Here is a 16,805-nt window from a genome sequence, read left to right on the forward strand (position 1 = left end):
ACAGGAAAAGCGTCATGCAGGTTTACAATCAGCAAACTGGGACTGTAAAAGCGGGCAGTGCTCTCTGAGGACAACGGGGCGTTTTCACGAGGGGCCGCACTAGGGGCTGGGGGGGGGGGGGGCAGGGCTGATGCTCGTAAGGGGAAAAATCTTAATGAGAAGCAAACGTCTTAAAAAAACTTTGGGGATGCTTAGAGTTCACTTCACACGGCGATTACATGAGGCTGCACTGTACTAATGATCCGCAGAGCTTTCCCGTAATCTGGACAATTAAAGGCAGCTTGTTGCTTCTAATAAGAAACCCAGTGCCAAGAATTCTTTTTATTACAGGAAGATGTTGATTTTTGTAGTTTTTCTTCTACAAATAAAAAGTAAGACCAAAAGCTTTGGGGCTCCGCTTTCATATTCTTGCAGCCCCTAAATGTGCGAGCCCCGCATCACAGGCCAAAGCTTCCAATTATGACATCATAAAAGAGCTAAGAATGAAATGCAGCAGGACCTGAATGGGTCAGGCACAGCGGCTGCCCTCAGTGGGCTGGGTGGAGCCGGGATGGCTGCGAGTTACGGTTAGCGATTAACACTCGCTGATAGTAAACACGGCCCCCAGCACGGGACACGCGGGTAAAAAGGCGGAGGTTGCGGCGTTCTGGTCTTTGTTTACGGAGCGTTTCCCTCACAGGGCCTGGCCCCGCAGAGACACTCCAGCCTGGAAAGAGGGTTTTCGCAAAGCTGTCAGCTCGCGTTTGCGCCGGTGCCGCGGCCTGGCCCCGTACCGCCCGTCCTCGCCATGGTTCAAAGGCAGCCTAGCTGCAGGTCTTTGTCAGAGGCCCAGTTGGAGATCTTTTATGTTGGAGATGTAGGATTTCTTGGGATGACTTTGATTATTTATTTATTCCACTTGGCTTCTGTGATAGAGCCAATATTCTGCACAAAACTGCCCAGCTTGCCTCTGAAATCTGTGTTGTTTTATTGTGCTGTGCTTCCTTTTTTTGAAGTGTCCCTCTGTCTCCCTCTCTCATCCCTCCATCTTCTACTCTTCCTCTTCTCCACCTGTCTGTTTGCAGCCTCCCATCCCGTGTTCCCGACCTTCCACACTCCCATTCCGATCGACATGCGGCACCACGAGGGCAGGTACTTCTACGAGCCACATGCCCTGCCGACCATGCACGGGTAAGTGTACCGTCCGACACGTATCACTCTGAAGCATGCCGTCCGCTCTGCATACCGCTCATACAGCCTGAAATGGCACAGAGCTCGCCGTAAGTGACCCGTAAGGCTCATTTTCCATACCGAGGAAAGCTAAGGGATCCATGTTTTAATCTGTCTTTGGTTCTTTCTTGCTGAATCGGACATGGTCACATGTAAAGTAAAAGCGATATGTTCAGGTCAAGGTGGTTCCGGCTTGTGCTACAGGAACCTGGCCAGGCTGGGTCATGACTGGGTTGTACACCCATCTTCAGAGGAAGCGGATAATTCTGCTTCATTAGCCCCCCCCCCCCCCCCGCCCCCCATGCTCAGAGTGGGAAACCTGGAGAGCGGGCCCGAACGTCAGCTGCCAGAAGCGGAGGTGAAGGACAGCCGGCTTTAATATCCATGACGAGAGCCACCGTGTTTCCCCCCAAACCTCCTGCGTGTTGGCAGTCTGCTGCAGGGCTAGCCCTGCGATTCGCTATGCGGTAAACGAGGGGGGGGCACGTATCCTCTTCCCATTACTGCCGATTTACAGAAAAATCTGTTATGTTTATGCTGAACTGGGACGGCTAGCTCTGTCGCCCTGAAACAGTCATCTTAATGCCCATCACAGTTGGCACGGAAGGGAAAAGCGCCCCCCGTAAAGATTTTGCGTGGTGGTAAAGAACCTTCCAGTCTGGTACATCTTGGTACCTGATTGGTGTTCTCCCATCTGTTAATGCTTTTTTCAGTATGTCCGGACAGTCTGGATGCCTCTTAGGTCTTACCGCTCTGGCGAGACACATGCTTTGTCGTCTGAATGACTCGACATTAAGTCCACCCCACAGCCCTGAACCCGCCCCATCAAACACATGTTATTTCAAAACAGAGAGGGGGGGGGGGGGGATCTGTGGGATTGTGGAAATTGTGCTGTTACATTAAATTCATAGATTTGATGGTGATGCATTCTGGGAGCAGTGCAGAAGCCGGCACATTTATCACCGGCTGTGGAAAGTAAGGAAAAAATTCTGTCTCTGTACCTGGCCACCTTGATTAATGTGATTTGAACTTGACAGTGGACCCCTAATTCATCAAGACCTTGATCTAGCTGTCTTTTGCTCTGCCTGTGCCAAATTCACCTAATTACACGAGCATTGCACAGCAAATTAAGTGGGGTGTCATTGGCGGCAAGCCGCAGCGGTTTATTATCTGCCCGTGGCGGCGTGTCAAAGGTCACCGCGTTGATTGCCTAACATGACATCCTGCCGCTGTCCCCTTTATCATTGTTTGCATATAGCATAATGAGGGCGCTGCTTATTTTGTCAAAGCTGTCTGGAAGGCAGTGGCGCACCGCGCCTCCCTCACTATGCCTCTGAGGGGGGGGGAGGGGGATTGGGGCACTGGGCTACGCGTGGAGCCACCCAAGCCGCTGCTCTCGGGGTGCCCCACCCCTCGTTATTACACAGATATCAGGGTATATGGAGCTGGACCAGTTACGCCTGCTAAAGTACACCTCTCCATGTACTCCATGTACGCCTCTTTGTACATGATTTCTCCATCATTCAATTTGCGCATAATTGGAACGATGTCATCACCACACTGGCTGAACATTAGCTGCTAACAGGGACATGCAAGCCCCAGGAAGCCGAGGGCTTCTTGGCTCCTGCCTTGCTCTTGTTTTTCTGATGTTTCCGTCACACGCCTGGTGATCGGGGAGCAGTGCATCCCCAACGCCGTGTTTCCCAGCAGCCACCACCCACGGGCCAAGATGCCTTGATTGGGCCCATTGATTTCCCCAAACTGTGGCTTCTGCCACCGGAGATGTGAGCCAGCCGAGCCAGACAAAGGCTGCATTCTCTTGCCGGGCCTTCAAACGCTACGCGCCGCTCAATCGCTCGCTTGTTCACCCGCCGGTACAGAGGATGTTGGGGATCTCCAGCCGTACCTTCAGGGGGCAGTTACCCTGCTTCCCCCCTTACCTTTCTGGGAGGGGCTCGGACCACTTGCAGACCCTAAATACTGTTGCCTGTGAAAAGTAGAACACAGAATCTTCCTAGAACATAGAGCTATCTTCGATCTAATGTTTACCTTCACCTGCCTATGTATCCGGGCATGACATGCACAGGAAACAGGCTACAAAACCTTAATCAGCACTCTGACATGACTAGCAGAAGCTAACCAGCACTGTAATCTGACCAGCAGAAGTTAAATAGCATGCTAATCTGACTAGTTGAAGTAACCAGCACTACTAGCAGACTACCAGAAATGACCCAGCACTGTGACTAAGATGGTTAGAATCAGCTCTGGACAGGTCAATCTTGTGGCTCAATTGGCCATTTGAAGCAGTGAGGTGAAGCCATGCCCCCCCGCCCCCGAACCTAGGAGGCAGACTAAGATGACTCAGGGGCCCAATGCCCCCCCCCCCCCCCGGAAGCCTCCTGCTTTTCTTTATTTACAGATGGGTCCTTCCCCTAGACTCGATTTTTGCCAGTTTTAATCATAGATCATTATTCTAAGGAGGCTGGTAAGTTGGTGCGGCCGGTGAGACTGCGTCCACCAGCTCGTAGCACCAGTTCCATCTCAGTGGGAGGTTCATGGTGAGCCCATAGCAGATACTGTGATTTGTCTCAATCAGAGCCGTGGCCTCGGGCTGCAGACAAGCCTCCGTCATGCTGTGATTCATCTCTGGCTCACGCCGCCCGGAGAAATGGGCCGTACCTGCAAACACAAACGTGTCGGCAGCAGGCCTCTTCAGCGACGCTCTGCTCAGCACTGTGGGGGGGGGGGGGGGATGAGGAACCCTGTGCTCCGGGACCTCTGGCAGCGACCACGCATCCTCGGTGTCGGCGTCCGGCCCAGGGAGGGTCCTGAGGGGGCTCTTGGCATGCGTTGGGGAAGGTAACAGGTGCAGCGACCGGCCTGCGTCCATCTGCTGGAGATCTGGGTTCCCGGCGTTTTCAATCCTTGCAGTCTGGACAGCGATGCAGGCGGTGTGCCGGGCGGTGTGGCGGGCGGTCCGACGGGCAGGCAAACACGGGCAGTCTGTCAGCCTCCAGCAAAGGGAGGACGCACATACATTTACTAAGAGCCTGATCGACTGATAAGCCTGTCTGCCATCGGACAACAGCAGGCCGCTCGCAAAAAGTTTCCCATCTCTGCCCTCTGGGTTTAAAGGACCCCCTTTGTTTGTCACTCTCCAGTGATTATGGGATGTCTCAGTCGGGGGTTCCCCCTGCTTTGTCAGTGACAGAGTCTGATCCTGTGCAGAGTGGCTCAGGGTTTCGGCCGGGGGTGTCCTTCTGTTACCTTTTTTAGTTATGAAAAAAGGTATAAGAACGCCTTACTGCTGGCAGCTTGATGCAACTTTTCCCCGTTGCATCAAAGTGTCTTTCTGACGAGTGAAGCACATGATGCATGAAGAGGATGTATGTTAGCTTTGTCATTCATCACAGGGGACCCCTGAGATTTGACTTTTTTTCCAGAGTAGACATTGAGTTGGGTAGTTTATAATTCATCTATAACATTCATGGCCCTAAATGTTTGCTTTACATTAAACGTTTTATGATCTGGGCAGGAATGTGTAGGACTCCAGGAAAGTAAAAATGAAAACAGTTTTGAAATGAGGTAATGTCTCTGTAGCAGTACATTCTGGAAACTCAGCCAGTGAAGCCACGTCTTTCATGTAAACTGTGAGATGTTCATGAAAGTGTCTGTACAGATCTGCATGTATGCAGGCCCTAATTAGGGCTGCAGTGTGACTCATGTGACTAATCGCCCTTGTTTATGGGTCGAGAACACAAGCCACAGGGATTTGATCAAAATGCCGCCTCTGAGCAGCAGATCAGGACATGTCCTGCCTGTCATGTTTGCGGGCACTCACCTGGGGGCGTCTGCCTGTCAGCAGCAAGTCCAGACAGGCAAGACCTTCTCTCCGGTGTGGGGTCAGCTCCGGGCTAGGAATTTCGGCTGCTCTTTGGCGGCAGGAAATGGATGTCATTGTTTAGTTACTTCATACATGTTGTTTTCCAGCTTCCGCCCGTGCAGCCATCTGTCTCTAACAAACGTGTCCGCTGAACGTCTCTGCCCGCAGCTACAGCCCTCACCAGAAACCTGATCGTGGCCACATGTCCCCAGCATATCAGACGGCATGTGCCTGGTTTGTTAAATAGCATATCCTCAGCGTGTTGGACGTCATGTCCCCAGTGTGTCAAACAGGATGTCCCCTGATTTGTTAGATGTCCCCAGCATGTTGGATTGTATTTTAGACATCGTGTTCCTGGTGTGTCAGACAGCATGTCCCCTGGTGTGTTAGATGACATGTCCCCAGCATGTTGGATTGTATTTTAGACATCGTGTTCCTGGTGTGTCAGACAGCATGTCCCCTGGTGTGTTAGATGACATGTCCCCAGCATGTTGGATTGTATTTTAGACATCGTGTTCCTGGTGTGTCAGACAGCATGTCACCTGGTGTGTTAGATGACATGTCCCCAGCATGTTGGATTGTATTTTAGACATCGTGTTCCTGGTGTGTCAGACAGCATGTCCCCTGGTGTGTCAGATGACATGTCCCTGGCAGGTTGCTCAGCGTATCCCCAGTGTGTCCCCAGCATGTCGGACAGTGTATCCCCGGTGTGTCCCCGAAGTGTCCCCAGCATGTTGCTCAGCGTATCCCCAGTGTGTCCCCAGCATGTCGGACAGTGTATCCCCGGTGTGTCCCCGAAGTGTCCCCAGCATGTTGCTCAGTGTGTCCCCAGTGTGTCCCCAGTGTGTCCCCGGCATGATGGACAGCATATTCCCAGTGTGCCTCCAATGTGTCCCCAAAGTGTGCCCGGCAAGTTAGGTGGTGTGTCCCTGGCATATCACGTGGTGTATGCCCAGTGTGCCCCCAACTTGACAATGATTCAGCCAGGCTTGAATGGCCCGGATAGTCACAGCACTCTGTGTGTGTAGCTGGGCTCTGCTTTCTGCTTTTTTTTTACCTATTTGTGACTCTCACATCTTTCAAGGCTTGTAGTCTTTTATTATTTGTTGACTCAAAGATTTTGCCAGCTTATATTTGTTAGTAGAAATTCTGCTGTCACACTGAGTCCAGCTGCATTGTTCTGCACGGCTGGGCTGGACACGCAGGACGCCGGGGGTCACTAGCGGTTCTGTTGACTCTGTGAGATGCAGTCAAAATCTACATTTATTACTGCATCTGGGAAAGAGTCCAAGCCAGGATTCCACAATGAGTCTGTGAAGCCGTAAAAGGGATGGGAGTCTGTTTGATCTGCTCGTTAAAAAGCAGCTCATTTCATGTGCCATTTAGTGTCATACATTGTCATTGGAGTCCAATTTTCCCTAAGTGTGTGAGACTGAGGTTTTAAGTCACTTGTGGACAGAACAGGCTGGCAGTCTGGGGGCCTGCCTGTGTGGGGAAGCCGACTCACTACTCAGAACCTGGGGGGCTTTCCTCTGAGAGAAATCCCACCCTGTCACTGAGGCAGGAACATGACTGCAAAGCTGGTAGCCTGGAGTGGAGCAGTTCAACGTCCATGAGCCAACATTTATCCGGAAATCATCCAGACCGATAAGTGCATGCCACCGGCAGGAGGCTGGAGGCTGTGTGTGTGTGTGTGTGTGTGTGTGTGCCATCCAAACAGAGAGCCCTTTATACCCGCTTTCGTGGGGCCCTTGGCAAAGAGCTCGCCCCTGGAGCATGGCTGCTGGTACTCTGCAGCCATTATGGCAAAGGGAGCAGGGTTAGGGTCAAGCACAGACTGGGTTCCTCACAGAAAAAGGAGAAATTGGGGCAGTCTCTGGAAGCACTCTGGATCCGGGGCCTTCTTTTTGGTCTCAAAAAAGGACTACATTGGACTACAAGTCAGCCTCCTACTGTTTTGGGGCTTAAGACTTTCCCCTTTACTGCAGAGGGAGTGGTCACATTGCAGCACCCACCGCTGTTGGGTCCCGGAAGTGTCACGGTAACGAAGGAGGGGAGCTGATGTCAGATGGAGGGGCCATGTTGTTGAGCTTGACCCGCTACATGGACAGCTGGGTCTGTCCTGGATCGTGCAGGGGCGACACCAAGCTCTGGGCTTTGAGGGTTAGGCTTTCACTTCTACTGCCAGTTTTCAGAGCATGATCAGTGTAAGGGGGTCGATGCCTTGAGGAGTTTGGGTGTCAGGCCGCTCAGTCTGTGTCTCGGGCTGCTGCTCTGTGGCTCGGGTCACTGCGTCTGTGTCTCAGGATGCTCAGTCTGTGTCTCGGGCTGCTGCTCTGTGTCTCGGGTCACTGCGTCTGTGTCTCAGGCTGCTCTGTCTGTGTCCTGAGTCACTGCATCTGTATCTCAGGATGCTCTGTCTGTGTCTCGGGTCACTGTGTCTGTGTCTCGGGTCACTGTGTCTGTGTCTCAGGATGCTCTGTCTGTGTCTCGGGTCACTGTGTCTGTGTCTCAGGATGCTCTGTCTGTGTCTCGGGTCACTGCGTCTGTGTCTCAGGATGCTCTGTCTGTGTCTCGGGTCACTGCGTCTGTGTCTCAGGATGCTCTGTCTGTGTCTCGGGTCACTCCATCCAGATCTTTCTCTCTTTTTCACACACCCAGTGACGCACGGTGAATCCTGTCTTAAGACCCAGCTTTCCTGTGAGACACATTTCCAGCTGCGTTTCCAGCCAGCCACCCCCTATGACTGCACACTCATAGCTCCTGTCATTTTCACCATGATTCTGCTTCCCGTCCGGCCATCTGCCAGCTCGGCTCGTAGAGGCATCCCGAGAGCTCCAGGCTGGAGGGGAGGCAGCTTCTACTCTGCTCTCGTTTAATTTCAAAGCCATCAGTCAGCTTGTGCCTGCAGTCACGTCTTGGGGGAGTCTTCCTCTGCCCTCCTCTCTGTCTCAGATTAGAGGCACTGGTGGGGGGAGGTAATGGGCAGACACGCCAGACAGATTAGTCAGGAAGGGGTCCCGCTTTACCTGACTCGACTGATTGGACAGGCGGTCCAGGCCCCAGCCAGCAGAAACGTCACATGGCACCACCTGTGAGTGCACAGGGACATCGCCTTACGGTATCCTTTACAGATCAGGCGGTACAAGACAAGCCGGCAGGACATCAGTTTACACCTTCTGGGTGTGTAATCCCTCACATGCTGTGAGGCTGTGCCCACCCAAACCGCAGCCCCCGCTGTCCTCGGCTTCAACCCGCCAGAGCACAATGCGGCGGGGGGCTATGGCAGACGTGATCTCACTATGCCAAGCCGTCTGGACGGCTGCTATCAGGATGCACGGATAGCTTTACTTACAGACTGCGCGCCTGCTGCCTGCAGGGGGCGTAACCACATAAGGATGAAGGATGAAAGTCTGAAGTAACGTATAGGATTCTGAGCTTGGCAGCTCAGTAGAGACACCCTCCTCAGGGGTTGAGGGTTCGAATTCCACCGGCACTGTGTGTGTGTGAACGGGTATACCTTACCTTATGGGGACACAATGTCCCCACAACGTGATGAATACCCGTTTTTTCCCTTATGGGGACGAGGAAACTGGTCCCCATAATGGAAATCTCAATTTAATTAAATTTGTGACTGCAATGAAAAAACTAAAAATGCAAAACCTCTTGTATTTTGCTTGGTTACTTATGGTTATGGTTAGGGTTGGGTAGGGGTTAAGGTTGTCATAGTTACTGTTAGCATTTTTCCCATAGAAATGAATGAGCGGGCCCCATAAAGATATTTTTAGCTGACGTGTGTGTGTGTGTGTGTGTGTGTGTGTGTGATTTTTTTTATGTCCTCCTTGTGTCACATGTTGTTCCTCCCATTATACTAACTCGTGTCTGTCTAATGCTCCCAGGGTGAGCCCTGCCTCGTGTCCTAAACTGACAGGGTTAGGCTTCTGCCCCCCTGTGATGCTGTCCAAGATAAGTGTCTGGTGCAGTTAGTATGTAGCCCCTCTGAGGGGGGGAAGAAGCCAGTAGATGGACGGCTAGAGAAGTAAATGGTGATCATACATGGCTGGGACCACGCTGGTAAATGTAACCGTAACACAGCGTTGTGAAAATTCAGCTGTGTGTTTCTGGTTGTCTCTGTCACCTGTGCAAGGTTCCTTCTGCCATTTTCTTGTGCATAATGAATCCAAAGTTGCCAATGGGCAAATGCTTTCTGGATGGGACCACATGATGGGGGGGGGGGGGGGCTTCCCTGCACGTCTGACCCCTTCTCTTTTCAGTCCCCCAGGTCTGGCCGGCAGCCCCGTCATCTCTGACATCTCCCTCATCCGCCTGTCCCCACATGGAGCGGGCACCGGGGAGCCCCCATTTAACCCCCCACACCCCTACATGGGCTCCCACATGGAGCATTACCTGCGATCCATGCACAGCCCCACGCTGTCCATGATCTCGGCGGCCCGGGGACTCAGCCCGGCAGACGGTGAGTGATCCATGATTCACCCGATGTCTGTAGTGAGACAGATTAAACATGCGTGACTGAGCTCTGGATCAGGTGCAGAACAATCCCAGAGCAGGTCACTGAAATTCTCTGCTGGAAATACTGAGATTACTCGATGTTCCTGGTGTGATTTGATTGATAACTCAGAACCAACTTTAAGACCAGCATGCATGGCACCTTCAGAGGATGGGAGGTTCATTGTCAGGACCCTCGATGCTTATTGTGATGCACATCAACACCAATGAATGACCCCACTGGTCAGGCGCCCTGTTATGCATTAATGATGACTTTCTCTTTCTGGCAATGGCCCAAACTGCACTGAGCTCTCAGAGAGAAATAAAACCTCTAGTCGTGAGCTGATGGGTCCCTCAGTACCTGTCCAGGTGTCTGTCTACCTGTGTTCTTATTTTTGGAGCAGAAAGGAGACTCAACAGCCTATTTATGAAGACGTAACGAGGCGTCTTTCGGCAGAACAGGGCCGCGATAACAGGCTGTGGCAGGGAGCCAGACACAGATGAATCAGCCTTTACAGTCTGTCAGCACCTTGGAAGTTTAAGCGGCAGAAGGGAGATGTTCCCACTGATAAGGCAGTCAGGGGGGAAGCCACTCGCATACCAAATCGATTCTGACTGCTATGCAGACAGCGTCATCTGTAGCCCTGGATTTTGTCAGAATACAGACAGCAGATTCAGCTCACACATGCGGGATGGTGCCAGCAGAACTGTGCCAGCTTTCCATTAGAGGAATGTGAATGAGGCCGTGCTTAATCCCAAATGATCCACACCTGGGGACCATTCCCCCGAAATGTCACGGTGACTTGGACATCGGGAGGTGATATGGGGCACTTTCAAGGGTCCTGCATGCTCCTCCTTCCCACCAGCGGGGTTAGTCCTATACCCTGGGCATATGCTCCTGGCCGAACAGAGAAACCCATAGTACCTGGGGGAGGGGACGCATGGGGGAGTCTGTCCCCCCACCCTGGCAAGCCGGAAACCAGGTTGACAAGCAGTTAAACAAATTCATACCTGACATTCATTGCTCGTGACACTTTTACAAGCACTTTACGGGGTGCTGATGGCAGTATAGGAGACGCCTTTCGCTCTGGTGTGGAGATTTCGGCGATCTGAGCAAAGACTCTGCTGGGAAAGCTGGAAAGCCGCACCGTCTCTCCTCGTCCGTCCTCACGTCAGAAGATCCTCCTCCCATCACACTCCACCCCGCCTCCCTCCCAGATACCTTCAGCGCTCCTTATCGCCAGTCCCCTGAATTCTCCCCTCTCCCCTCCACAGTGACGCACGAGCACTTGAAGGAGCGTGGCCTCTTCAGCCTGGCCCCGCCCCCTCCGGGGGCCAACCCGGCTGAGTACTACCACCTGATGGCCAGCCACCGGCATTCGTACGGGGACCTCCTCCTGCAGACCGGGGCCGCAGCCGCCTCGGCTCACCTGCCGGACTACATGAGCCCAGTGGACAGTAAGTGGAACCTCGCGAATTCCCTTCCATGCAATTTGCTCATCTGGTGTTAACTCATTAATACCTTATGATGATGCACATTTTTTTTTTAAAGATAAAAATGTAAATTTAAAATACATTTTACGTACAAACGTTTCAAAATACGGAGTGTGTGACAGGTTAGATCTAAGGGTTAGCACAGGCGTGTCAAATGAATAATGTTGCCAGATAATCAAACATCTGATTGGTTGACTCTTTTATGCCCGTGCCCCGTACCCCATGCCAGGGAGCTGCCGTCACCTAAACTGCCCCCACGTTCCCACTGGCACTTCAGACACATGGACGCACGACTTAAACTGCGAGCCACGTTGGGGGCGTGGTGGCGGGTAACCGATAGGGGCGGACCGCAACCCCCCTCAGGCACCGCGGCCGTTTGCACAAGCCGACCCCCTGCTCTGTTTACCCAAACACCCACAGAGCCGCAGTGCGCAGCCCTCACCTTGCCTCGCCTCACCGGGGCCATGTTTAGCTTTCCTTCTCAGTGAGCTTGATCCTGCCTGGCACTGGGAGAGCAGGCCTCTGGGTCCTGGCCGGACACAGAACCACCATTGAGGCAGACTGCTGGCTGGGAGAGGCTCTCCAATGAAGGGCTGCATTTATCTGCCCGCTGGATGGATATTCAGCACGGTCTCCCTCACTCCGAGACGGGCCCCTGATAAATTTATATGCATATTTAAAACCAATTTATACGCTAATAAATTCTGCGGACCCACCGCAGGCCCACGCCCGCGTGCACTCAGGTGTTTCCTTTCGCTTACCGGTTACGGGACATGGCTCAGGGAAAATTTGGCTCAGCCGTGAATAGCGTCCCCTGTTCTGAACAGAAAAACCTTATTAGGTGAGTTTCTTCCAGAGTATGGATATGCATAAAATTTATAATATGCGGTGCGCCAACGCTTTGCTGAGGATTTCCATGATGTCCACAGTGGATGGTTGAACAGGATCTTTGCAGCGAAAAGCCGTGGGAAGCCGACCGAGGCAGAGTTGGTCCTCCAGCGGGAGGGAGCCCAGGGGCACAGGCCTGCATAGGGCTACATCGGGTCTGCTGTCATACTGGGTGCCTCGCCAACAGCATGTCAGCCCAGGTTGGCGTGAGCTGTCGTGTTCCCAGACATCGCAGCATGTGGACCAGGGCGTCCCGAGAGTGGCTCCTGGGCGTGAGGGATTAATCCGTCACCTGTGCAGCTTCCCCAAGATGCTTCACTGGGTGCCTTTCAATAAAAGCAGAGAGTGCTCCTTTCAGGGGCCGCTCCTCAGCTGCCTGCATGGATGCACGCATAAATAAATAAATGAGGCCGTTGCAAACCGCAGCCGAATTCCCTGGGCAGCCCTGAGCTTGGTAAACACTCGGCAGGACCCAGACTATGGTAATGTGCAGCCAAGACGCTACTCGTAAGCCCCCCACCCGCTCTCTGGGTCAAGCAAATAGAAGGACACCTTGTCTCTCATTAGGCAGCTCAGAGGGACAAACTTGATGGGGCAGGGGGTACAACTCTCCTGAAGGAAAATACTGGAATAATTTGGGACTGGAGTTCCAGGGTGTCTGGAGAGTAGCCTCAGCCAGAGAAAATACCTGCAGTCCAGGAGCAGGCTTGAGCAGACAGTTTGGGAACAAGGAGTGACACCATGTTAGGAACAGAATGCTGACCATGTGCAGTCTGTTAGAGGCAGAGGTCCGTTGCAGGTAGTGATCTATTAGTGGTCTGTTAGAGGTAGAGATCTGTTCGAAGTAGTACTCAATTAGTGGTCTGTTAGAAGGAGCAGTCTGTTGGAGGTAGTGGTCTGTTAGTGGTGTGTTAGAGCTAGCAGTCTGTTTGAGGTAGTGGCCCATTGGATGACATGGTCTATTAGTGGGCTGCACCCCACTGCACCAGACACCAAACTTCTGGTACTGCAAAACAGTACTAAAGTCAACAGTTTTATACACTGGCATGAAAAACTAGTAGTGGCACAGAATGGTATAATCAGTGGCCAGCACTGCATTGTTATGCGTATCACACTTAAATATACATTAATAACAACATCATTCGATAATGTTTCTTATAATCGTGTAATGTTTGTCGTTAATGTATATTAAAGCTAATAAACATGTTTGGGTCACATGGTATGTGTGTATGCTGCTTTTGAATGTTATATGAATGCATCATGAAGGTGCAGTTAATGTAAAGCGTTACCAAATGCTTTTTTATTTCTTATCATGCCACCCAGAACTCATTGAATCTGTTCTTCTGGCCCAATCACGATTATATCTTGGGTCTCTTCATTTGTCCTTACATCTGTTATTATTACTTATTTTTCTTACTTTGTTTATTATTTATTTTCTCACTTTATAATTCTGCTTTTTCAAGATGGCAGTTTTATTTTTGTATTCTCGAGGCAGGTTATTTGCATAATCAGTAATAACAATAAATGCATTTGCATGTCCATCCCCAAAGTACCAAAGCGCTGAACACGTACCTCAGCTGGTTTGATATTTCAGTACTGGTACTGGAACGGAAGTCAATGGAAAAGGGCAGTAACAATTATTTAGTACCAGAAGTTCAGTACCTGTTGCAGTGAAAAAAATCTTTAGAGGTAGCGGCCCATTGGAGATAGTGGTCTATTAGTGGTCTATTAGTTGTCTGTTAGATGTAGTGTTTTTGTAAGGAATACATTGTGGAGACCAAATTTCCCCACAATGTGATAAAAACTTGTACCTTTTTAACATGGGGGGACATTTTTGAGTCTTCACAAGGATAACCTCAATTTAATAAATATCCGTGAAGGCAACCAAAAAACCAAAAATGCCAAAAGTCTTGCATTTTGTTTGGTTACTTGCGGTTCAGGTTAGGGCTTGGTAGGGTTAGGGGTATCACTGCTTTGCCCATAGAAGTGAATGAAGAGTCCCCACAAAGACATGAATACATGGACTGTGTGGTTAGTGGTCCTCCAGGAGTCTGCGTCAGGCCCGCCCAGGAAGGCTCATCACCAAAGCTGAAGCCTGCATGTGTGTGTGTGTGTGTGTGTGTGTGTGGAGCAAGATGGGGGTGGCTATGGGGGGCGGGGGGGGGGTGGCAATAGCTGAGCATTAATCACCAGGCGGGAGGGGGGGAGAGCAAGGGGCCAGGCAATCGCGGTACGGCCGCCTTCGCTTCTTTTCCTCATTCATCACAGGAAGCGGCACGCTAATAAACACGACTCCCCGAAGGTGAGCCGGCGGTGATGGATAAGGGGCCCGCCGCGCGGATCCCAGCCAAACCCGGCACGGACGTGGCCTACTCTGCCGGGCCACGCTCTGCTTGTCAGTCAGGCCTCCTGCCCGCCCCGACGCCACGCTGTGGACCTGTGCATTTGGCTGTGGAATGTTACCGCTCACTTTATTCTGTGCTCTTCACCCACAGCTGAACCCATAATTTGCCAAAATTGCCGGCACTCGCATATGGAGGCGGCGGCGTGAGCCCCGATAAGATCCCTATCTCGCATTCCCGGTATTTTTAACAGAGGGAAGCTGAAAACACAGCAGGGCATGAGCTGGGGGTAGACGGACGAGCAAAACAGCCCCCAGCCTCTCTAAAGCTGCCTCTGCAGGCAGGACATGTGCAAGGCCTATTTAAGGGCTTCTGGTTATACCCTGCCCCTGGCCCTTTGCCCCCTGCCCCTGGCCCTTTGCCCCCTGCCCCTGGCCCTTTGCCCCCTGCCCCTGGCCCTCCTCCACATCCCTTGCTAACACGGAGCACCTGTTGAACCTGAAGTAGCAGGGGCACATTGGCTCATGCTTTACACACATGAAGCCTGACAGTGGTCCTCATGGCGATCAGACCTTGCCAGGGGCTCCCAGCCCTGCTCTAGCTGTAACGCTCAGAGAGGCAGCCCACTAATCGGAATAAACAGACACATTACACAGCTTTAAGCCAAAAACACTGGTTCAGTCTCCAGCCTACAAATTTCACTGGAAAGCAGGGGGCGACTGAATATCATTAAAAAGCAGCTATTCTCATTGTTTACTTATCAAAATATTATTTAAAAACAGCACAACTGGACCTTTTCTGTTCTTCATTCATTCAGATCAATTCGGCAAATTGCCTCCATTTAACATGCTGCCTTGTAACCACTGCAGTGAGATTCTTATCACAGTAATTAGTGTAAATTATCAGGAATGATTAATTACCCACTGGAAGGCCTGAATGTGACCATGGCAGCCGGAGATGAAAGTGTGCGATTGTGCAGTGAGGTGGTGCTGGAATGACTTAAACCACTCCAGCATGGCTGGACTGACCCCTCTCAGCAGACACATGGGTGTCCGTCTGCTCACTGCGCCGTCTTCAAGCTAACCCTGTGGACGAGAAGCCAGAACCGTGCCCCAGCTCCTGCCACTTAAAATGGATTTGACTTTCATTTTAGTTGTGGTACCAGATCTATCTGTGCAGTACGAGGCCCGTGAATCCCGCTTATCAGCAGCCGAAAAACCCGAGCAGGAGGTAGACGTCAGCGGGAGACGTTGACAGACATATGACCACCTCGTCTGTGGTCTGCCAGCCTTCCCCTCCTGCCGTCACAGGTCCCAGGGACCCCTCACCTTTCTACTGTTTGCACAGTGATATTTTTCACACACAGGACCTACAGCTGCACACATGGGTGCTCTGGTGGGTGGAATGTCCGTCAGACCCCCATGCAGAATGTTTACCGCATTAATGGTGAATCCGTTTGCGGTACCAGTGGCCCCATGCTTTGCTGCCAGGGGGGCCACGGCTGGCCGAGGGATGTCATGGGCCGCATCCATCACTCTGTTCTCACGAGGCTCCAGAAATAAATGGCCACTGGCCAGGGAGGAAAGTGACAGTGTGTTTTGCCCCTGGAGCTTTCCGCCGTTACCTGGCTGCATTGATAATCCCAGCAGTGCAGTGGGTCACTGTCCCTTTAGGGCGGCGGTCACACCTTCCAGTCAAGCTGCTTAACAAGGTACCGAATATGTGCAACCAGTTAACCAGCCTGTAATTGTATAAACAAACCTTTCTCTTTCTAGGAATTGAAGTCGATGGTAAATAGACATGATGTCTGTAATGTCTGTACTGGGTGTTAAAGCCTCTCTCCTCCCCCCCCATAGTGTCCCGGTTCCCCAGCCCCCGGCTGACTCCCCGGCTGAGCCGCAAGCGTGCCCTGTCCATCTCACCCCTGTCAGACACCAGCATCGACCTGCAGACCATGATTCGCACGTCACCCAACTCGCTGGTGGCCTACATCAATAACTCCCGGAGCAGCTCGGCAGCCAGCAGCTCCTATGGACACCTGTCTGTGGGGGCCATCAGGTATGCAGGGGGTGTGGCTAAAAGGATGCACCAATCAGACTTGAGCGCACATCCCTCCACTTGTCTCAGCCCAGATGACCGATGTCACATGGTGCTTGCCTGGAAGGACACAGTCCAGTGACACGTCTCCCCATGTTGTTCCTTCTTTTGCCGCAGTCCCTCATTCCCCTTCCCCCACCCCATCAACCCCGTCGCCTACCAGCAAATCCTCTCACAGCAGCGGGGACTCAGCGCCTTTGGCCACACGCCGCCCCTCGTCCAGCCCGCCCCCACCCTCTCGGCCCGGCAGCATCCTCTGGGCCTCTCCACCCTTCCCCCTGCCATCCACAGCACAGAGTCCAGTAAGGTGAGCCCTGTCGGGGATTGTGGGAGAGGACCAGCACCAGGATGGCATAGCTAAGAGCAAGCATAAAAATCGTCTTACG

At 52.2% G+C, this 16,805-nt stretch overlaps 1 protein-coding gene across 4 annotated transcripts in view; it reads left to right on the plus strand.

Moving 5' to 3' along the window:
• Positions 1 to 16,805, plus strand: part of gli2a (GLI family zinc finger 2a) — a 67,951-nt gene that overhangs the window by 39,033 nt on the left and 12,113 nt on the right. For all 4 annotated transcript variants that reach the window (XM_023826933.2, XM_023826932.2, XM_023826935.2 and 1 more), the window contains 5 exons: positions 1,065 to 1,170; positions 9,367 to 9,566; positions 10,874 to 11,056; positions 16,179 to 16,380; positions 16,537 to 16,726. In XM_023826933.2, coding sequence (XP_023682701.2) covers positions 1,065 to 1,170; positions 9,367 to 9,566; positions 10,874 to 11,056; positions 16,179 to 16,380; positions 16,537 to 16,726 — 881 coding nt within the window. The remainder of the gene's footprint in view (positions 1 to 1,064; positions 1,171 to 9,366; positions 9,567 to 10,873; positions 11,057 to 16,178; positions 16,381 to 16,536; positions 16,727 to 16,805) is intronic.

Source organism: Paramormyrops kingsleyae, chromosome 16 (assembly GCF_048594095.1).
Source record: "Paramormyrops kingsleyae isolate MSU_618 chromosome 16, PKINGS_0.4, whole genome shotgun sequence".
Lineage (NCBI taxonomy): Eukaryota > Metazoa > Chordata > Actinopteri > Osteoglossiformes > Mormyridae > Paramormyrops > Paramormyrops kingsleyae.